The sequence below is a fragment of the Entelurus aequoreus genome, linkage group LG01 (assembly GCF_033978785.1).
Source record: "Entelurus aequoreus isolate RoL-2023_Sb linkage group LG01, RoL_Eaeq_v1.1, whole genome shotgun sequence".
Taxonomy (NCBI): domain Eukaryota; kingdom Metazoa; phylum Chordata; class Actinopteri; order Syngnathiformes; family Syngnathidae; genus Entelurus; species Entelurus aequoreus.
In genome coordinates this window covers 19,953,191-19,969,246 of record NC_084731.1, presented here as the reverse complement: position 1 = coordinate 19,969,246, position 16,056 = coordinate 19,953,191, and the positions used below count along the sequence as shown (strand labels likewise).

Sequence of the window (16,056 nt, the reverse complement as noted above, 5' to 3'; positions counted from 1 at the left end):
GTTTCCAATAATTTCTACAACTCTTATTTTTTTCATGTGAATAATGCTGTATAATAGACTGTATTTATATTATTCACACGTGAATAATGCTGTATAATAGACTGTATTTATATTATTCACATGTGAATAATGCTGTATAATAGACTGTATTTATATCATTCACATGTGAATAATGCTGTATAATAGACTGTATGTATATCATTCACATGCGAACAATGCTGTATAATAGACTGTATTATATTATTCACAGGTGAATAATGCTGTATAATAGACTGTATTTATATTATTCACAGGTGAATAATGCTGTATAATAGACTGTATTTATATTATTCACATGTGAATAATGCTGTATAATAGACTGTATTTATATCATTCACATGCGAATAATGCTGTATAATAGACTGTATTTATATTATTCACACGTGAATAATGCTGTATAATAGACTGTATTTATATTTTCACATGTGAACAATGCTTTGTAATAGACTGTATTCATATTATTCACATGTGAATAATGCTGTATAATAGACTGTATTTATATAATTCACATGTAAATAATGCTGTGTAATAAACTGTATTTATATTATTCACATGTGAATAATGCTGTATAATAGACTGTATTTATATTATTCACACTTGAATAATGCTGTATAATAGACTGTATTTATATTATTCACATGTGAATAATGCTGTATAATAGACTGTATTTATACTATTCACACGTGAATAATGCTGTATAATAGACTGTATTTATTGGCAAGATGGCGGCGCATGGGTATGCTGCGGCTATGCTAACGCTCTTGGGAGTGTAGAGCGATTTGGCAAAAAACACCCGTCATTTCTGTCAATTTCATGGCTGGCTCAAAGCGTGAACACTCTGTGATCACATACGACCGACAGACAATTCTGGATGTGGATGGATCGGGTCGTTATAGACTGAAAGATGCATGTACGGTGGACCTCCTCGCTAGCATGGGAATACTTCGTGGGCTACATCGAGCGGCCTTTGTAGCAGCGGAGTCAAGTGCTAGCGGTGACCGCCAATGGAGACGACATAAGCGGTGCGAGCGGAAGCAGAAGCGGGGATGCCGAGCTGGGCTAACAACAAAGAGAAAAGCTAACCAAAGAAGCGTGGAGTCTCCGGGTAAGAAGCCATTTAAACTAGAACTAGCCGGCGTCAGGCTGGATAATCCCTGCACACATAGCAATTCTCTTAGAATAAAACACAACTCACATAATGTTTTTTCTTTTGTGACCGTGTCAGAGGCAGACATACATTGTACTGAGGTAGCTAACTATGCAACATCAAGCAAACAATCTGAATACCCCCGTCGTATCAATTCCTAGATATGGTCGAAACTATTTAAAGTGCAATACGCATAATGAACGCAACATTATTAATATTGCTACTTCGGATAATTTCAACAAACAATCCTCAAAACAGCCCACTACCTATAATATGGGCTTTTTAAACATAAGATCATTATCTTCCAAAACGTTATTAGTTAATGAAGTCATTAGAGACAACAAACTTGACGTCGTTGGTCTCGCCGAGACCTGGCTCAAACCAGACGATTTTTTTGCGCTAAATGAGGCATCTCCTCCTGGCTATACCAATACACATGTTGCCCGACCTCTTAAAAGGGGAGTGGGTGTCGCACTAATATACAATGAAAACTATAATCTTACACCTAACCTAAATAATAAATATAACTCGTTTGAGGTGCTCACTTTGAGGTTTGTCACACCGCTGCCTCTCCACCTGGCTGTTATCTACCGCCCCCCTGGGCCCTATTCGGACTTCATCAGTGAATTCTCAGAGTTTGTTGCTGATCTAGTGACGCACGCCGACAATATAATCATAATGGGGGACTTTAATATCCATATGAATACCCCACCGGACCCTCCATGCGTGGCGCTCCAGACTATAATTGATAGCTGTGGTCTTACACAAATAATAAATGAACCCACGCATCGCAACGGTAATACGATAGATCTAGTGCTTGTCAGGGGTGTCACCACCTCTAAAGTTATGATACTCCCGTACACTAAAGTAATGTCCGATCATTACCTTATAAAATTCGAAGTTCTGACTCATTGTCAACAAACTAATAATAATAATAATAACTACTATAGCAGCCGCAACATTAATGCTACCACAACGACGACTCTTACTGACCTACTGCCTTCGGTAATGGCACCATTCCCAAATTATGTGGGCTCTATTGATAACCTCACTAACAACTTTAATGACGCCCTGTGCGACACCATTGATATTGTAGCACCGCTAAAGCTAAAAAGGGCCCCTAAAAGGCAATGGTTTACAGAAGAAACTAAAGCCCAGAAATTATCATGTAGAAAGCTGGAACGCAAATGGCGTGCGACTAAACTTGAAGTTTTCCATCAAGCATGGTGTGATAGTTTAATAACTTATAAACGCATGCTTACCTCAGCTAAAGCTAAATATTACTCAAATCTCATCCACCTCAACAAAAATGATCTTAAATTTCTGTTTAGTACAGTAGCATCGCTAACCCAACAAGGGACTCCTCCCAGTAGCTCCACCCACTCAGCAGATGACTTTATGAATTTCTTTAACAAGAAAATTGAAGTCATTAGAAAAGAGATTAAAGACAATGCATCCCAGCTACAACTGGGTTATATTAACACAGATACGACTGTATATACGACGGATACCGCCCTCCAAAATAGTTTCTCTCTCTTTGATGAAATAACATTGGACGAATTGTCAAAATGTGTAAATGGGACAAAACAAACAACATGTTTACTTGACCCAATTCCTGGGAAACTTATCAAGGAGCTTTTTGTATTACTAGGTCCATCAGTGTTAAATATTATAAACTTATCACTTTCCTCTGGCACTGTTCCCCTAGCATTCAAAAAAGCGGTTATTCATCCTCTACTCAAAAGACCTAACCTCGATCCTGATCTCCTGGTAAACTATCGGCCGGTGTCCCACCTTCCGTTTATCTCGAAAATCCTCGAAAAAATTGTAGCACAGCAGCTAAATGAACACTTAGCGTCTAACAATCTCTGTGAACCTTTTCAGTCCGGTTTCAGGGCAAATCACTCTACAGAGACAGCCCTCGCAAAAATGACTAATGATCTATTGCTAACGATGGATTCTGATGCTTCATCTATGTTGCTGCTTCTTGATCTTAGCGCCGCTTTCGATACTGTTGATCATAATATTTTATTAGAGCGTATCAAAACGCGTATTGGGATGACAGACTTAGCCTTGTCTTGGTTTAACTCTTATCTTACTGACAGGATGCAGTGTGTCTCCCATAACAATGTGACCTCGGACTATGTTAAGGTAACGTGCGGAGTTCCCCAGGGTTCGGTTCTTGGCCCTGCACTCTTTAGTATTTACATGCTGCCGCTAGGTGACATCATACGCAAATACGGTGTTAGCTTTCACTGTTATGCGGATGACACCCAACTCTACATGCCCCTAAAGCTGACCAACAGGCCGGATTGTAGTCAGCTGGAGGCGTGTCTTAATGAAATTAAACAATGGATGTCCGCTAACTTTTTGCAACTCAACGCTAAGAAAACGGAAATGCTGATTATCGGTCCTGCTCAACACCGACATCTATTTAATAATACCACCATAACATTTGACAACCAAACAATTAAACAAGGCGACTCGGTAAAGAATGTGGGTATTATCTTCGTCCCAACTCTCTCGTTTGAGTCGCACATTAAGAGTGTTACTAAAACGGCCTTCTTTCATCTCCGTAATATCGCTAAAATTCATCCCATTTTGTCCACAAGCGATGCTGAGATCATTATTCATGCGTTCGTTACGTCTCGTCTCGATTACTGTAACGTTTTATTTTCGGGCCTCCCTATGTCTAGCATTAAAAGATTACAGATGGTACAAAATGCGGCTGCTAGACTTTTGACAAAAACAAGAAAGTTTGATCATATTACGCCTATACTGGCTCACTTGCACTGGCTTCCTGTGCACCTAAGATGCGACTTTAAGGTTTTACTACTTACGTATAAAATACTACACGGTCAAGCTCCTGCCTATCTTGCCGATTGTATTGTACCATATGTCCCGGCAAGAAATCTGCGTTCAAAGAACTCCGGCTTATTAGTGATTCCCAGAGCCCAAAAAAAGTCTGCGGGCTATAGAGCGTTTTCTATTCGGGCTCCAATATTATGGAATGCCCTCCCGGTAAAAGTTAGAGATGCTGCCTCAGTAGAAGCATTTAAGTCTCATCTTAAAACTCATTTGTATACTCTAGCCCAGGGGTCGGCAACCTTTACCACTCAAAGAGCCATTTTGGCAAGTTTCACACATTAAAGAAAGTAATGGGAGCCACAAAAATGTTTTTAAAATGAAAAACACCGCATACAAAGCTTACATGCTTTGTGCTATGTTAACCAGGGGTCTCAGACACACGCACCGGCACGTACTTTAATGTGGGAATTGGATGTTAGTGCAGCCCGCGAGTTTTGGATGAATGTCGCTTGCGTCACACTTGCCAACCCTCTCATTTTTCCCGGGAGACTCCCGTATATCAGAGTGTGATGGCCCTGCATTTGGCGCCCTCTACAGTCTGCCCAAGCAGTGTTCCTGCTCGGCCACAAGTGGAATGCAGCTTTAGCTTGCTCACGCAAGTAACTCAGCTGCCACACATCTTACACTGACGGTACCAATACCCAGAATCCCATGCAGCCCTAACTCTTCCGCTCAACCAACCACGAAGAGGGGGGGGGGGTTGATGTGTGGGGGGATTTGGTGGTAGCGGGGTGTATAATGTAGACCGGAAGAGTTAGGACTGCATGGGATTCTGGGTAATGGTTGTGTTGTGTTTATGTTGTGTTACAGTGGGATGTTCTCCAGAAATGTGTTTTTCATTCTTTTTTGGTGTGGGTTCACAGTGTGGCGCATATTTGTAACGTAACAATGTTGAAGTTGTTTGATACGGCTACCGTCAGTGTAAGCTGTGTGGCTGATGAGTAAGTATGCTTTGCTGTCTCTTGTGTGAGCAAGTAATAACAACATGCAACATGTGGCTGGACTGACACACTGTAAGTAAATGCAATAGAGGACAATTACTGCAGTGCAATTAGGGCACGCCCTTTATATAGTAATTAGAGTGTTAATATGATTATTTTTCCCTGGGAGTAATCTATGAGAGACACTGACATCCATAAGTCTCCTGGGAAAATCGAGGGGGTCGGCATGCATGTAGCTGAGCCGCATCAGAGTGGTCAAGGAGCCGCATGCGGCTCCGGAGCCGCGGGTTGCCGACCCCTGCTCTAGCCTTTAAATAGACTCCCTTTTTAGACCAGTTGATCTGCCGTTTCTTTTCTTTTCTACTCTGCTCCCAACCCGGGGTGGACCGCTAGCCTGTCCATCAGATGGGGACATCTCTACGCTGCTGACCCGTCTCCACTCGGGATGGTTCCTGCTGGCCCCACTATGGACTGGACTTTCGCTGATGTGTTGGACTTTCACAATATTATGTCGGACCCACTCGACATCCATTGCTTTCGGTCTCCCCTAGAGGGAGCGTTACCCACATATGCGGTCCTCTCCAAGGTTTCTCATAGTCATTCACATTGACGTCCCACTGGGGTGAGTTTTCCTTGCCCGTATGTGGGCTCTGTACCGAGGATGTCGTTGTGGCTTGTACAGCCCTTTGAGACACTTGTGATTTAGGGCTATATAAATAAACATTGATTGATTGATTGATTGATATAATTCACATGTGAATAATGCTGTATAATAGACTGTATTTATATAATTCACATGCGAATAATGCTGTATAATAGACTGTATTTATATTATTCACATGTGAATAATTCTGTATAATAGACTGTATTTATATTATTCACACGTGAATAATGCTGTATAATAGACTATTTATATTATTCACATGTGAATAATGCTGTACAATAGACTGTATTTATATTATTCACATGTGAATAATGCTGTATAATAGACTGTATTTATATTATTCACATGTGAATAATGCTGTATAATAGACTGTATTTATATTATTCACAGGTGAATAATGCTGTATAATAGACTGTATTTATATTATTCACATGTGAATAATGCTGTATAGTAGACTGTATTTATATCATTCACATGTGAATAATGCTGTATAATAGACTGTATTTATATTATTCACACGTGAAAAATGCTGTATAATAGACTGTATTTATATTTTCACATGTGAACAATGCTTTATAATAGACTGTATTTATATTATTCACATGTGAATAATGCTGTATAATAGACTGTATTTATATAATTCACATGTGAATAATGCTGTGTAATAAACTGTATTTATATTATTCACATGTGAATAATGCTGTATAATAGACTGTATTTATATTATTCACACTTGAATAATGTTGTATAATAGACTGTATTTATATTATTCACATGTGAATAATGCTGTATAATAGACTGTATTTATACTATTCACACGTGAATAATGCTGTATAATAGACTGTATTTATATTATTCACACGTTAATAACGCTGTATAATAGACTGTATTTATATTATTCACATGTGAAAAATGCTGTATAATAGACCGTATTTATATTATTCACATGTGAATAATGCTGTATAATAGACTGTATTTATATTATTCACATGTGAATAATGCTGTATAATAGACTGTATTTATATTATTCACATGTGAATAATGCTGTATAATAGACTGTATTTATATTATTCACAGGTGAATAATGCTGTATAATAGACTGTATTTATATTATTCACATGTGAATAATGCTATATAATAGACTGTATTTATATCATTGACATGTGAATAATGCTGTATAATAGACTGTATTTATATCATTCACATGCGAATAATGCTGTATAATAGACTGTATTTATATTATTCACACGTGAATAATGCTGTATAATAGACTGTATTTATATTTTCACATGTGAACAATGCTTTATAATAGACTGTATTTATATTATTCACATGTGAATAATGCTGTATAATAGACTGTATTTATATCATTCACATGTGAATAATGCTGTATAATAGACTGTATTTATATTATTCACAAGTGTTAAATGCTGTATAATAGACTGTATTTATATTTTCACATGTGAACAATGCTTTATAATAGACTGTATTTATATTATTCATATGTGAATAATGCTGTATAATAGACTGTATTTATATAATTCACATGTGAATAATGCTGTGTAATAAACTGTATTTATATTATTCACATGTGAATAATGCTGTATAATAGACTCTATTTATATTATTCACACTTGAATAATGCTGTATAATAGACTGTATTTATATTATTCACATGTGAATAATGCTGTATAATAGACTGTATTTATACTATTCACACGTGAATAATGCTGTATAATAGACTGTATTTATATTATTCACACGTGAATAATGCTGTATAATAGACTGTATTTATATTATTCACATGTGAAAAATGCTGTATAATAGACCGTATTTATATTATTCACATGTGAATAATGCTGTATAATAGACTGTATTTATATTATTCACATGTGAATAATGCTGTATAATAGATTGTATTTATATTATTCACATGTGAATAATGCTGTATAATAGACTGTATGTATATTAATTCACATGTAAAAAATACCCAAGTGTTTATTGTTTATTGTGAGCGAACTATGGTGCTGAATTTACCCCAGGAATCAATAAAGTACTTTCTATTCTATTCTATCATTTTTGTTTCCATTTCCTAGCTCCTCAGAAACGTCCTTCTTGCAGTTTCACAAAAGAGAAACTGGCAGTTGGACTATTGGCACACACTAAATTGTATAATAAACATCTCAGCCATCTTACTGCACAAAACCGACAGTTCAGATGAGCAAATCCAAACATCAATTTATTGTAACAATAATCACTTGTTGGACAGCGTCAACATGGTGTCAAAGACTCCACAGTCACGTCATCCATCGTCTCAGCCTGTCAGAACATTTAAAGATGGCCTTTGCATCGCCATAATGTAAATAATTCAATGTATATACTCTGATGATTAATTTATGTGATGACTGTATTATGCTGATAGTATATATTTGTACCATGAATTGATTTACGTGGACCCCGACTTAAACAAGTTGAAAAACTTATTCGGGTGTTACCATTTAGTGGTCAATTGTACGGAATATGCACTGTACTGTGCAATCTACTAATAAAAGTTTCAATCAATCAATCAATTTGTCGATCCATCGCATATGACTTACTCTATTCAGGCTGGAGGACCATCCCATCTGATGGTGGACTACACTCATGGAATGGTGGCCAGTCAGTCATTGGGAACATGGGGACACTTCCAGTCAAGGAATCCCACCCTAAATACTCAATAGTCATCTGTGTGGACCACTACGCTCTCAGAGTCTGAGCTAATTGTATTCATCCATTGATCTTGGCCCATGTTTCCTCCACTAAACTACATGTTCTCTCACCACTCAATGCAGAAAAAAAGTTAGACTTCATGAGGTCAGAGGTCTTCAACAGGGCGTCGTGAACCCCCAGGGGGTCCGCAGAGGTCCCGCACCGGTTGCCAGCGGGCAATTAACAGTGCAAACGAGCAATTGGCGTGCTGGTTGTCAGCTCGCGATTAGCACAGCAGTTGCCAGCTATCGATTGGCACTGTAGTCGTCAGCGAGGAATTAGCGCGCTGGCAATTAAAGCCAAAGTTAAAGTACCATTGATAGTCACACACACACTAGGTGTGGTGAATGTAACCTCTGCATTTGACCCATCTCCTTGTTCACCCCCTGGGAGGTGAGGGGAGCAGTGAGCAGCGGCGGTGGTCGCGCTCGGGAATCATTTTTGGTGATTTAACCCCCAATTCCAACCCTTGATGCTGAGTGCCAAGCAGGGAGGTAATGGGTGCCATTTTTATAGTCTTTGGAATGACTCGGCCGGGGGGTTTGAACTCACGACCTACCGATCTCAGGGGTGGACACTCTAACCCAGGGGTCACCAACCTTTTTGAAACCAAGAGCTACTTCTTGGGTACTGATTAATGCGAAGGGCTATCAGTTTGATACACACTTAAATAAATTGCCAGAAGTAGCCAATTTGCTCAATTTACCTTTAACTCTATGTTATTATTAATAATTAATGATATTTATCTTTGTGGAAACACTGATCATCTTAATGATTTCTCACAATAAATATATATAGAAACAGATAAATATCAATATGCAACACTTTATTTTTATATTTTCTCTAAGTGCACATTTTTCAAATTGAACATTTTCAAATGATCACTTCTAAGACAGTCTTGTGAAATCACAATATCCCATTTTAACTAGCTAGCCACTAACATTTTTTAACAAATCATGAATTACTTTGCACCATGTTTGTACAAATAATAACTCATGTAAAATACAAAAGTCAACTCTCAAATTTTTAAATAAATCATGTCACACTTTGAACTGGACACCAAATCTGTTATATGTTTGTCAGTTAGTGAAGACCAAGTCTTTAAAATATTTTCTTGGATTTTCAAATTCTATTTGAGTTTTGTCTCTCTCAGAATTAAAAATGTCGAGCAAAGCGAGACCAGCTTGCTAGTAAATAAATAAAATTTTAAAAATAGAGGCAGCTCACTGGTAAGTGCTGCTATTTGTGCTATTTTCAGAACAGGCCAGCGGGCTACTCATCTGGTCCTTACGGGCTACCTGGTGCCCGCGGGCATCGCGTTGGTGACCCCTGCTCTAACCACAAGGCCACTGAGCAGGTTAAAATGTTAATATGTTAATTTCTAAATATACAAATCAGTGGCCTTGTGGTTAGAGTGTCCGCCCTGAGATCTGTAGATTGTGAGTTCAAACCCCGGCCGAGTCATACCAAAGACTATAATAATTTGATTAGATTTAGATTTATTGATCCTTGTGTGGAAATTAATTTTCACTAATTGTACATTTAGACAATAAACATTACACATCACGGACAAAAATAGCAAAAAGACACACATGACAGTGTACCATGAATTGATTAACGTGGACTTAAACAAGTTAAAAAACTTATTCGGGTGTTACCATTTAGTGGTCAATTGTACAGAATATGTACTGTACTGTGCAATCTACTAATACAAGTCTCAATCAATCAATCAAAGTGACAGCACCAACACATTTACAGGCCTGCTGTTTAGGGCGGCTATAGCTGCAGGGATAAGGCTTTTCCCTAGGCGGGCCACCTGGAATTTGATGGTTCTGTACCTGCAACCCTGATGGTAGTGGGATGATATATTGGTGTAGCGGGTGAGTGATATCTTGGACTATTGTGTTTGCCAGTCGAATGATGGACCTGTGGTTTAGATCTGAGATGTTGGGTGTGGGTAGGCCGATGATTTTAGCTGCTGTGTTCATAATGCGTGTAGTTACAGAAAGCATAGAGATCTCCAACTTCAAGGATTACCTCTCAAAATACCATAATTGATGTCACCACATGATCATTCCTGGAGAAATACACCCTACTGAGCATTTAATCACATTAACAGTGTACAAAACGGGTTATTTTCTGGCGCGTTTAAAAATCAATTAAAACACATCAGCAATTAAAACATATACCGTAAATTTCTCTGCTTGGCTTATGCAACTTCCGGTCAATAAAGTTTTTGATTCAAAGTACACACTTCTCAAAGATATATTAAAGGCCTACTGAAATGAATTTTTTTTATTTAAACGGGGACAGCAGATCCATTCTATGTGTCATACTTGATCATTTCGCGATATTGCCATATTTTTGCTGAAAGGATTTAGTAGAGAACATCGACGATAAAGTTGGCAACTTTTGGTCGCTGATAAAAAAGCCTTGCCTGTACAGGAAGTAGCGTGACGTCACAGGTTGAAAGGCTCCTCACATTTCCCCATTGTTTACACCAGCAGCGAGAGCGATTCGGACCAAGAAAGCGACGATTACCCCATTAATTTGAGCCAGGATGAAAGATCGTGGATGAGGAACGTGAGAGTGAAGGACTACAGTGCAGTGCAGGACGTATCTTTTTTCGCTCTGACCGTAACTTAGGTACAAGCTGACTCATTGGATTCCACACGCTCTCCTTTTTCTATTGTGGATCACGGATTTGTATTTTAAACCACCTCGGATACTATATCCTCTTGAAAATGAGAGTCGAGAACGCGAAATGGACATTCACAGTGACTTTTATCTCCACGACAATACATCGGCGAAGCACTTTAGCTACAGAGCTAACGTGATAGCATCGTGCTTAACTGCATATAGAAACAAAAGAAATAAACCCCTGACTGGAAGGATAGATAGAAAATCAACAATACTATTAAACCATGTACATGTAAATACACGGTTAATGCTTTCCAGCTTGGCGAAGCTTAACAATGCTGTTGCTAACGACGCCATTGAAGCTAACTTGGCAACCGGACCTCACAGAGCTATGCTAAAAACATTAGCTATCCACCTACGCCAGCCAGCCCTCATCTGCTCATCAACACCCGTGCTCACCTGCGTTCCAGCGATCAACGGCGCGACAAAGTACTTCACCCGATCATCAGTGCGGTCGGCGGCTAGCGTCGGATAGCGCGTCTGCTATTCGAGTCAAAGTCCTCCTGGTTGTGTTGCTACAGCCAGCCGCTAATACACCGATCCCACCTACAACTTTCTTCTTTGCAGTCTTCATTGTTCACTAAACAAATTGCAAAAGATTCACCAACACAGATGTCCAGAATACTGTGGAACTTTGAGATGAAAACAGAGCTTTTTGTATTGGATTCAATGTGTCCGCATACTTGCGTTTCAACGATTGACGTCACGCGCATACGTCATCATACGTAGACGTTTTCAACCGGAAGTTTAGCTGGAAATTTAAAATTGCACTTTATAAGTTAACCCGGCCGTATTGGCATGTGTTGCAATGTTAAGATTTCATCATTGATATATAAACTATCAGACTGCGTGGTCGGTAGTAGTGGGTTTCAGTAGGCCTTTAACGGCCCTGACCACATGATGGCGACAAATACACATGTAACATTGTTAATTAAATGACAAGCATGACACACTTTAACAACAAGACTTTACAACTTTTAGTTGTAACAGAACAAGCTACTGTCAACAACTTGCGATCTGATTGGCTGTCGCAACTGTCTATCAACTGTATGTGTTCTCAAATTCATCCGCTAACGATCCCGGTGAGTATCCACTCACAGTACGCGTAAAAATTCAACGTTAGGCCATCTAGAAGGCTTTACTGACAACAACTCGGGATCTGATTGGCTATGCCAACTGTCTATCAACTGTATGACTCCCGCATTGCTGCATCTGAAGGCGTCTGGCAGATTTGGTACAGCATGGCAACATAAGCCAGCTGAATTCTGATTGGATACAAACTAAAACTAATACCAACATCACTGGAAGGAGCATAATAGGACATGAAGAGAATATGAATACTCTTAGATATTTAGGGCAGTGTTTTTCAACCTTTTTTGAGCCGAGGCACATTTTTTGCGTTGAAAAAATGCAGAGGCACACCACCAGCAGAAATCATTAAAAAACGCAACTCAGTTGACAGTAAAAAGTTGTTGTCGCAATTGTTGGATATGACTTGAAAGCATAACCAAGCACGCATCACTATAGCTCTTTTCCTGTGTGTAGTGTTTTAGTTCTTGTCTTGCGCTCCTATTTTGGTGGCTTTTTCTCTTTTTTTTGTATTTTCTGTAGCAGTTTCATGTCTTCCTTTGAGCGATGTTTCCCGCATCTACTTTGTTTAAGCAATCAAGGATATTTCAGTTGTTTTTATCCTTCTTTGTTGATGGTCATGTCACGTTCGCATGTACTTTGTGGACGCCGTCTTTGCTCCACAGTAAGTCTTTGCTGTCGTCCAGCATTCTGTTTTTGTTTACTTTGTAGCCAGTTCAGTTTTAGTTTGGTTCTGCATAGCCTTCCCTAAGCTTCAATGCCTTTTCTTAGGGGCACTCACCTATTGTTTATTTTTGGTTCAAGCATTAGACACTTTTTTTACCTGCACACTGCCTCCCGCTGTTTCCCACATAAACAACACAATTAGCTACCAGCTGCCACCTACTGATATGGAAGAGTATTACATGGTTACTTGCCGAGCTCTAGACAGCACAGACACTCAACAACAACACATCATTTGCAGACTATAATCACTGGTTTGCAAAACATATTTTTAACCCAAATAGGTGAAATTAGATCATCTCCCACGGCACACCAGACTGTATCTCACGCGGCACAGTGGTTGAAAAACACTGATTTAGGGAAAGTAAATTAAAAAATAATTGTATTTTCAATTATGATCCTGATTTTCTGGTGATGTAAGGCCAGCAGGGAAGGCCTTGCTGGCCCTGATGGCACACCACTGGTGCTTTGGTACAGTAATAACAGGAGGTGAGGTGCAACGTATAGTCCTTTAAGTTGACAGATGGGACCCATTACCCTCCTGCTTGGCACTCAGCATCAAAAGGTTGGAATTGGCGGTTAAATCCCCAAAATGATTCCCGAGCGCGGCCACCGCTGCTGCTCACTGCTCCCCTCACCTCCCAGGTGGTGGAACATGGGCATGGGTCAAATGCAGAGGGTAATTGACTATCAGTGGTACTTTAACTAACTTAATTTAGGATGCATTATTAATTGTAATTAACTAGCTGTATGGACGGATAATTTCCGTAGTTTTTGGTATTTCTTTTACGAAAATCTACCATTTTTACCTAATATTTTCTCAGCTTCTTTTTTTTGCAATGTATAAAATGTGTTAATAGTCAAAATTGCTTCGGTTTTCGTACGATTCGGTCATCGTTTGAATGGATGCCCAACAAAAACCGAGGTACTACTTTATGTGACAAAAGACATTAATAGCGTAGCTTTTTCTTACTAACGATTAGGAAATGATTTAGTATTAAAAAATATGTTTACATTTCATGTAAAGCAGGGGTGTCCAAACTTTTTCCACTGAGGGCCGCACACGGAAAAATTTAAGCATGCGGAGGCCATTTTGATATTTTTCATTTTCAAACCATAACAAAATATATGGATTTTTTTTGTTTAACCTTTATGGCTCTCGGGGACCATAAAGGGTCTCAGTCATTACAACGTTAAAAATAAGTCAAATTATTATTATTATTTTTTATTTAACGCTTACAGTAAATCTCTATATCAACTTCAGGTTGATAAAAAGTTAAAAAAAAAAATTAAAAAAGGTGTTATGCCTTTTCTGTTAAAGACAACTTTGTTTTTATAGCAAAACTGGAAATATGCAGTATTTAGTAATTAGAGCTCTAAAAGATCAATAATGCAGGACACCATTGATTTTAGTTCTTTAATATTTTTGAGAAATCAGTGAAAATATTAATAAAATCCCACTAAATATGTTTGGGATCCAAAAGGTCCCCCACTCATAAAGTGATACATATGTATTAGGTTTTTTTTACTTTCAACACTTAAGTTACGAGATCAACTTCAGGTATATCTGTCGATTTTACGTATGAACTATTATTTTGTTTGTTTTTATGCTCTTTTGTCAAAGAAATCTTAGTTTTTATGGCAACCACACAATATATGCAATATTTTTTTCACACATAAAACATTTTAAAGTGACATTTTTGAAGTAATCGGAGCCTTGAATAGGTCAGTAATTCATTTTAACATAGATTTTTTTGTGTATTTTTTTTTTTTGGAGCGATAGCAAAAAAAAAAGAAAAATAAAGAAAAACAAAAGAAAAAAAAACAGCCTGCATGGCAGCTTTGTGTCAACATTGCAACTTTTTCTCGTTAGATTTCACCTCATTCCAATTTTTTAAATGTTTTATTTTTTATTTTTGCAATACTATCAATTTTGCAATTTTTGCAGAATGTGTGGCGGGCCGGTAAACAATTAGCTGCGGGCCGCAAATGGCCCCCGGGCCGCACTTTGGACACCCCTGGTGTAAAGTGAATGGAAGTGGGAGCGAGTAAATAAATCACATTCGATAATATTTGAGATATTTTGCTCACCTGTTCTGATATTGCTGTTACAGTACAAGATGACCACGACGAAGCATCCCAGACTTAAAGCAAAAACCATCCGAGTGATTTTGGCTCTCCACATCCTGAGTCTTCGGGGTTGGAGAGACCGAGTAGGCGAGGCGAGTGTGGCCGTTTTTGCTCTACTTTATCCCGGGTAACCGCATCGATCCGTCTCGCTGACCTCTGGTGCTCCTTAGCGGCCAGGACATCCTCGCATGTCCGACGAGGAAGACGCGACGGCGGGGGAGAAGAAGCTCCACTCCCGAGCCCTGGACCGAGTGAAGGGTTTCGGCTTGTTACACGCGTGTCGGGCAGCTTGTTAAAAGTGGGCTTTAGAAGCGTGCCGGTGGGTTCCTTTTCCCCCGGTTAACCCTTCTCTTTCCCCCCGGAACAAACACGGCTTGGGCACGGACATGAGGGTCGATCCAGATGTCTGCAGTGTGGATAATCAGTATGGGTTCGATACTGACGACATTTTTGTTATTCATATAAATGTTATATTTGTATATTATTTACCAAAGAAAAAACATGTTAGAGGTTTTATTTTGCTTAGGATTTTATGTAATTTAAAGGAATATTTGTATTATTTTCTTGATATTGTATAATCACGATCAACAAAGTAAAAGGCAAAGTCACAAAAAGTCGTATCCGATCGATACCAAAAATAGCAGTATTGCCCACCCCGTTACTTGGAAGGCTTTGTTGAACAATATATTGGATATTTCATTTTTCCTCGGATTGGATGTAATTTAAAGGAATATTTTTATTATTTTCTCGATATTGTTCATTGTTTAATATTGTGTAATCATGGTTAACAAATTAAAGGTAACCTTACAAAAAGTCGTATCCGATCGATACCAAAAATAGCAGTATCGCCCACCCCGTTACTTGGAAGGCTTTGTTGAACCTTTCAAAATAAAATACTCAAGGGGCTAATTGAAATCCTTTATACGGGGGGTTCTTAATATTTTTACCTCGGGGCACACTCAAATATTAACGCTGAATTAGTAATGTTACACTTTATTTTAATAATC

The 16,056-nt window shown here is 38.5% G+C and overlaps 1 protein-coding gene across 1 annotated transcript in view; it reads right to left on the bottom strand.

The window, feature by feature from the left end:
• The window catches only part of si:ch211-236h17.3 (carbohydrate sulfotransferase 11), a 62,958-nt gene extending 47,532 nt beyond the window's left edge, over nt 1-15,426 (bottom strand). The window contains exon 1 of the mRNA XM_062045429.1: nt 15,011-15,426. Within this exon, the coding sequence (XP_061901413.1) occupies nt 15,011-15,104 (94 nt within the window). The 5' untranslated portion in view covers nt 15,105-15,426. The remainder of the gene's footprint in view (nt 1-15,010) is intronic.
• Between the last annotated feature and the right edge of the window lie 630 nt (nt 15,427-16,056).